The 8288-nt window shown below is 38.8% G+C and overlaps 1 protein-coding gene across 1 annotated transcript; it reads right to left on the bottom strand.

Annotated features, from left to right (window-relative positions):
- Positions 1-775: 775 nt before the first annotated feature.
- On the bottom strand, positions 776-6038 carry pold4 (DNA polymerase delta 4, accessory subunit). Its single transcript, XM_061083568.1, has 5 exons — positions 5734-6038; positions 5092-5207; positions 4563-4646; positions 1475-1586; positions 776-1109 (listed from the first exon to the last, which is right to left on the bottom strand). The coding sequence occupies exons 2-5, from the start codon at positions 5195-5197 to the stop codon at positions 1085-1087; spliced, it is 327 nt and encodes a 108-aa protein (XP_060939551.1). The 5' UTR covers positions 5198-5207; positions 5734-6038; the 3' UTR covers positions 776-1084.
- Between the last annotated feature and the right edge of the window lie 2250 nt (positions 6039-8288).

The following is an 8288-nucleotide window of genomic DNA, read 5'->3' as shown; positions in this document are numbered from 1 at the left end:
GTCTCATCATAAACCCACAGATTTCTTTACGTTTCCGGCTCAGGTGTGTGTTTCTGAGCAGCCAGGGAAGTGCAGTGGCAACTGCTCAGTTTTCTGGTGTCATGTTTTCACTCAAAACATACGCGACAACATATTTAATACGATTGTCTGTCTGTGTTGCAAGTCCTTATATCTGTGTCAAAATCAAAGGTGCACTTGACACAATACGTTAAATTATACCGAACCTCTCAAAGTGATAACAAGGAAAATATACAAAAAGACCACTAAACATTCTTGCTCTCTCTCTCACACACACACACACACACACACACACACACACACACACACACACACACACACACACACATTTATAATATAAATTATAAACAAATTCTTCATTTTCTAGATATACAGGGGATAGCCAAATATTTAAAAAGTGCTGAATATAATCCAATTAGAAATAAATCTTCATTGCCACAACTTCAACCCCTAACGCAGGCTAACCCAGACCTTTCAGGAATGCTTTGTGAGCTGGAGCCTTTCCATCGTTTTTACTTGTGTCAGTTTCACTTTGAACAAACCCACTCACTCATTCTCTCCCTCATGCATCTGGAGGAGTAGAGCGTAGAGAGGGAGTGAGTGGGTTAGGTCGGTTATAAAAAGACTGAGGGAAATGTGTGTCAGTGTGCAGACCACGTTCCATCTACAAGACGGGAGTAAAGATGTTTAATGTGTTACTTTCTCACCATGTTTCCTTGTCAGCAGTGAGCTAACAATTACAAGACAGAACAAGACAGCGTTCTGGTAGATTTTTATTAAAACGTTAAGAAAAACTTAGTGTTCAGAAGAAAACATTTTTAACTGCAAAAAATATAAAAACACAACCAGTCATTCTTCGGCCTCTATGCATAAAGAAGGACCATCTTCTGTTGCCAGGGTTTCACTCTCTTTCTTCTATTTCTGGATTTCTAAACAGCCTAAGGATACAGGGTCAGTGCTGTACATAGTGCAAAGCCCTCTGACACTATGATTCAAAATGTTTACATAGAGACAAACTTGATTTCACTTTATTTGGAGAGTGTGTTTGTTCCTCTGGATGACTTCTTTACAAAGGATATTCACTCCATAGGCTATAAGACAAAGTACACAATCAGGGCAGAATAATGTTTGACATGTTATAATTATTTAACATTTTCTCCAAAGAGACAACCACAACTTTAATAATACAAGCTCTTTTCTAATGAGACAGTGCTTCACTGATTATAAATAATATAACTGATGTCAATCCTTTCAAACAACATTATGTGTTTATGAAGTGGTCCTTGATATGCTGTGTTATTACCACGTACGGATCACATTCACAATAAATGTCTGATCCTTTACTTGCACTTTTACACAAAGGTTCTCAGAGCCAAATCAGCTGCTGTGTCATCTACGTACTAATTAATTATTGTCAGTTGTGTACGTGTATGTGTGTGTGTGTTATGTGTGTTACCTCTGGTAATATTCTGGGTCAGTGTGTGTCTGCAGCAGCAGGTCTCTGATCTCCTCAGGTGGGCTCAGACCATGGAACTGTGCTCTCTCCCATCTCTGCAGCCTGCTGATACCTGAAGAGAGAAAGAGATGAAGAGATGCTACGATAAATGATTTATAGTTTTTCTATGCGATTAAGACCTTTTTTTTGCAGTGACTAAACCTTACGTCAAGAAAAGATCAGCACAGGACACAAATACGTCTTTTACCCGATATTGCAAGAAGTACTACACCACCCACAATTTATTTATGTAGTATCAATATCTCTGATTGGTGGAGCTTGCTGTTACCATGGTAATGTTTACCACAACTGTGATAACTGTCAATTGGCTACATTCGGCTACATTCAGCGTTACCAGACTAAGTTACTTACACCAATGAAACACTATAAACAAACATACAAAACACAAACTACAATAAATAGCAACACAAAACAATAATTTACTTGAACCTGTGACTTTTTTTTTTGCAATATTTCTTTTGCTCTGAATCAAATATTTGATGGTCATGATTCATCTTGTAGCTGATCTTACTGGTTCCAGGATTCAAATTAAAACACGATTGGAAGTGCATGATTGACATTATTGAAGCTGCATTAAGAAATATATGTTGGCTACTTGAGAGTAGCAAAACAAGCTGCACAACACAACGTCTGTCATATTATCATTGAACAAAGTTGACAACGTGAACATTTCCCAGTTTCAAGTTACATCCAACAGTTACAGCAGCATTAGTCTTCATGTGGAGTTGTTTCTATGGCCACCTGGGGAGTGTGGCTTCAGCACTATAATGTGACTGTAACCTTGTCTGCTGATTGGCATTGGGCAGGTACAGTTGAGGCTGGAAATAAACTTATGTAAGCTCCACAGAGCTGAGTGGAACTGCAGAATTGATTATAATTGTGGTTTCATTACAATGAGTGACATCTTTTATATAACACGTAAATATTTATCCAATCTGAACAAAAAATAAATAAAATATCTGTATATACACTGTTTGATACTGGAAAATGGTACATTTTATCCTGTTCCAAGAGACATTGACAAAAGATTAAAAAAACATGTGCCCAGTTTACAGAGAAGTACTTAAAAAAAAGGTAAATCTCTGCATCATTACAACAGGAAACTTCAGCTAAACTGGATGAGGTACAAGGACAGATGCTCTTAGATTAAGATAATGCTCGAAACAATCAGCTCTCACTCAAGACCACATTCTGACAGAAACAATGTGATGAGTGAGGTAATATCTAAGAAGCTGAAACCTCATTCAGAAGGACCACTTATTCTGAGAGGAAGCTGAAGTGCCCAGAGGAGCACCACAGAGGGACAGGGAGGTCATGTTAACTCTACGCAAAAACTGGACTTCAATCCCAGACAACTCATCGCTGGACCGATGTGCCTCCCATGCAGCCCATACAGTCAAACTGTACTGGGTATATCTCAGCCCCCTATGAAACCACATTTAGATTTGTAGTTTTGGATCTGCACCAAATTTCAGACACTCAAATTTTAAGCCCCCTAAACATGTCAGATTGTTTTCGTCGTGATCCAGGAACTATTCACTGGGAAATCAATGAAAATGTTGAGAAACGCCCAAAATAACAATGTCAAAGAAAGTGACAAAATAATTCCTGGATCTGCCCTCTGGTCCAGGGGGCTCATTTATATAACAGAGCGCAGGATTCATACTAAAAGTGTACGAACACACAAAAGCCGGGAATGGGTGGACGCAAAAGAAAATTCCAATTAATAAAACCGTGCGCACGCACAACTGAATGCAATGTTTGCTTTATAAATCACAGTCCACCTTGAAACGTTCGTACGTGGATCTGCCTCCAAATCCGCCCTCCACACGCCCACTTTCAACCATAAATGGTCAATGCAAAGCACGGCATGAATATTAAATTATCCTGCTGACCAATGGGTTTCCACCGTGAGTCCTGACTCATAAATAAAATCCACTGATACTCTGCCAGTGCTGTGGATAACACACTGTGTGAGAGTGAAGACGATAGAAAGAACGGAGCCTGAAGTAAAAAAAGATTATAGGTCACAGATCAATAGAATCGATATCCGCTGATCAGACATCGCTGAACCCTCTATTCTTCTTCGGACCGATTCCCTCACATCAGTGGATCCTTACTTCCACTCTGGGATATTATTTGAAAAGTTTCTTCATTTCTTGTAAGTAATCTCCAGTGCGCTCTGTGCGCTCTGTACACTGGGTGCTCTGTGAGCCTGATGGCTCAGTCCCGTTCACTGCAGTGATCTGATGATACACGCACAGTGTTAGAAGATATTATTAAAACCTATTAATGACTCGGGTCCGTAACTCCGCTGTTAAATGGAATGTAAAAGTAATTTGCTGTAATTTGTTTTATATGTTTTTAAATTAAAAGGTTTGTGTGGAACAGATATGTTGCGCGAGCAAAATTAAGCTGTTGATTTGAATGTAAATGATGAATTGGATCGATAATCTGGCTTCAGTTCACCACCTCCCGTCTCCAAAACGTTTGTACGCATGGGTCAGAGTTTGCGTGGAAATACGCAAATTCTCCCGTCAAGTTTGTTTTTATAAATCCCACCGTTTGCGTGAGGAGTGGCGTACACACATTCCAGGCCCCGTTTTGTGCGTACGCAACAGTTATAAATGAGACCCCAGATCTGTTCCAAAGTGTTATGGGTTTTCCTTGAAACATGCCCCACCCCTCCACAAAAGAATTAAGAAGTAATGAAAACCCCCTATTTTTGAATGCAATCACTGAAGCACAAAGAAGAAGTTGATCGGACAAAGAAATACTGAGAAAATATAATATTTACACCTGTACACATAATCAAACCTGTGGAGAATAATTGAGTTAACACCATTATCTTATCATGTCTCTTTTTTATATATCAAAGGGAAGAAGGTGGGACACTGGACTAGTTTCTCAGTAAAGTGTCATTGTAGTTAACATGCATTTAAGGAATCGGATTATTGTCAGTTGTGAATGTGTGTGTGTGTGTGTGTGTGTGTGTGTATGTGTGTGTGTGTGTGTGTGTGTGTGTTACCTGTGCAGGGCCCAAACTTCGAGTCCAGATCAAACTGTCTGAGCTTCTGCAGCTCCTTATCTCTGACTGTTACAGAGTCAGCCTCTGCTCCATCAAAAAGATTTACAGACAAATCATTACTACATAACAATCATAACAAAGAAGCAAACACTCATCAACCTGAACAAAGTTAGATTTAAAACAAAGAATTTAAATCTTTTATACCAACAATGAAATGTAAAAACTCCACTTATTTATAGTGCAAAACAGACACTCATTCATTTGTAGGATACATTTTTATACAGGTAGGTATCACAAAACCGTTCAGCCCTCCCTTCCAGTGACAAATTCATATGTGAAAAAAACATACAAATTAAGATTATGAAAACTATGTATTAGCCTTTTTCACAAGCTATAGATTCTGATTGAGATCAGAAAAGATGTGTGACTGTGACATTGTGAACACTGATACCTGTTTTACTGAATAGAAATAATGACCCTACACAGAATACATGATGCTAACACATGATGACATTGTGCTGCTCCTCACCTTGCTGTGGTGGGGGAGGAATGGCTCTCTTCACTCGTTTGCTCGCTCTCCTTGCTCTCTTTACCACCTTGAATGAGTCAGTTATCAGTCCACGCTTGGTTGTCATGATGACTGATCTAGAAAACAAACACAAATGTGTACAGTGATTGTGCAGCCTGAACTACCACCACTTAAAGACCTCTCATACATTCTGTGTTTGTGTTTCTGCTCACTGCTGCTGGGTGCATGCAATGAGTCTGTGATCTGCTGCAAAGGTTGAAGATAGGAATTTTAAGAGATCAGACAAGGAACAGTCCCTTTGTAGCTTAATCAAGTATTCCTGTATATATATACATACATACATAATTTCAGTTACAGTGGAGATATGATAGATATACACATGCACACATGTGGAACATTTTATTAAAAGGACTATAATGTATCAATCATCAGGTTTAAAAGATCGTAGATTATTCAGCAGCAATGAAATGGTAATATATTGTCAATGCACGGGGCGCATCCACCTCATCTGTAGTTAAACAACACAGGCTGTGTAACTCACTATGAACCAGCTATAACAACGTTATTGCCACACATCAGTGTCGTTCCTCCATTCACACCTGTGTGGAGGAGCTGCTGTGTTTGTTTCTCTGATCAACGAACCTGTTTAATGAAACTACAAGGCTCCTGTCTTCTCTCTTCTCTTCTTCTCTCACTGACCAAAACAATGACGGCGACGCTTTGCCACGGTGAAGTTAGCTTCCAATTCGACAGTTAAAGGGAACTGAGCCCGTGTGTGTAGCTGGAGCAGATCCCCCACAGAAGAAGAGTGAAGTGGTCTGATGTGATCTAGCTACACACCAAAAACGTGTTAGGTTATATAAAAAATAAAAAAGCATCCAGGCAGTGAAGCTTTAACTAAAAGGTTCCACACATTCTCCCATCGGTTAACAGCAGGCGAAGTTTCCCTTTACTGTCGAATCAGAAGCCAGCTTCAAGGTAGAAGCTTATCTTTCTTCTTCTGGTGGAATAGAGAGCAGTTTGCCGCTTTGCTGCCACTTGTCGTTTACTTTGCATATTACAGGTCATGGATGTACTTCTTAACTCATATAACACTCAACTCAACACCTGTATTTTGAGTCAAAATACAGATGTACAGCTGAGATGACCACATCCATCCAGAACATCTTTCACACACTGGGTCTGCATCACCACCAAAACATCCACCATCATCCCCGTTCCCAAAAAGCAGAGGATCACGGGCCTAAATGACTACAGACCAGTCGCTCGTACCTCTTTAGTAATGAAGACCTTTGAGCGCCTCGTGCTGACCCACCTGAAGGCCGTAACCAACCACATTATACATCCAATATATTTACATTTTGAGGAAGACAACTAGTGATCTCAGTAGCAGTCTGTGGACCGGGTTGAACATGACTTTTATGTCCTAGAATAAACTACAGTAGTGGTCAGTAGGTGGGTCAACTAGCATTTAATTTTGTGAAACTACAAATTTTTTACTGTTTATAAACCGGTTAGGATGAAGACAAAGTTTTTTAACATCACTCATATCAGCAAATATCATCACTCATATCAACCATAGAACATTTTACAAAAAGCTCTAATAATAATAACAACAACAATAATATAAATAATTATAACTTTATTGGTATAGCACCTATCTAAACAAGGTTAAAAAGTGCTTCACAAAATAATTAAGTCAAATAAATATATATCAAACCTCTGCTTATCTTAATGTTACCATTCAGAATGTCTGCTGTGAAAAAGCCCTGTAATGAGAGAAAAGCTGTTACAAAATACAACTTCCCTTCCATTTTGTTTTATAGAGATTTAAACTGAAAAAGTCAAAAAAGGTTTATCACAAACTTTTGACATTAGACCTGTGCATACATTTACTTAATACAGGTCAAAATAATTGGTGTTTTGATCCAGCATTACTTAAAGATAAGGCTTTCTAAAAACAGATGAAGGAACTTGTGTCTTTCTCCTTAAAATGTATATTATCCATACATAAAGCATTAAGCACAAGCACTCCTTGAGCCTCAACTCAGAGAGAGCTGGGCTCTGCAGTGATGACAGACAAAAGCAGACATTTAATGTGCTTTGTTTTGGATTTGGATTCCTATTAGCTTCCACAAAGTGGTTGAAAGGTCCAGATACAGGTTTATTGACTGATCTTTGTGACTAATGCTGCATCATATGATGTTCACAATAAAAATGATGGTGAATATGATCAATGTTAACCTAATGGTGGTGATAATGGGGGACAGGAAGCCAGTGGACAAAGCTGCATCTCTCTCTTTCTCTGATTGCTTGAAAGTGTCAAAATCAATACAAATTCTTTTGACATGATCTGCTGCCTTCTCACATGGTATTTTCTTTTCTATATCCCCCTCATCCCTCCACCCTGCCAGATCACTTACCACATAGTCAAAGGTAGGTGTGTGTGTGTGTGTGTGTGTGTGTGTGTGTGTGTGTGTGTGTGTGTGTGTGTGTGTGTGTGTGTACACAAGGATGGAAAGGAGGCAGCATATATGTCTTGATGCATATATGTAGGAGGTGTATAATTATACAAGTACAATAATAAAGTGCCCTTTGATGTTATATTGGTTTATATAATTTTTAAATCCAACAATAAACATTCAGAGCCATAAACATCCATTGAATAAAATCATATTTTTTGAAACTCAAGCATTTACTATATTAATATTGAAGATAACAACATATTTATCTCCCCTTATTTGAAAAGTATCTCCAGCTAGAGATAATTGCAGTGTCAGAACAGTGGCCTAGTGTGTGTGTTTGTGTTTGAGTGTGTTATGTGAGTGAACGGAAGTTGTCAGACATACTGGCGACCCTGGGAACAACATAAACATGGCTTCCTGTTTGGCTTTTATTGTGTGCATTTGTTGGTGTGGGCATGCATGTGTGCGTGCACGTATACATGTGTATGTGCTTAAATATGCAATTTCCTCCTGTTTAACTGTTTTCTTTCATCCTTTCCACACCTCCACTCTTTTTCTCCATCCTTTTTTCAAATTGCTCATTCAATCATTTCCTCCTTTCCCTTGATTGTCACTGCCCCCATCCAACCCTCTTATCCTCTTCAAAGAAGGAAAGAAGGAGAGAGAAAGATGATATAAATTATATTTGACCCCTTCTTCGTTCTCACCCAATGGTCGTCCATTATCAACTCA

Source organism: Limanda limanda, chromosome 2, assembly GCF_963576545.1.
Source record: "Limanda limanda chromosome 2, fLimLim1.1, whole genome shotgun sequence".
NCBI classification, from domain to species: domain Eukaryota; kingdom Metazoa; phylum Chordata; class Actinopteri; order Pleuronectiformes; family Pleuronectidae; genus Limanda; species Limanda limanda.
The sequence above is the reverse complement of the archived record's forward strand: the minus strand, read 5'-3'. Positions and strand labels throughout refer to the sequence as shown.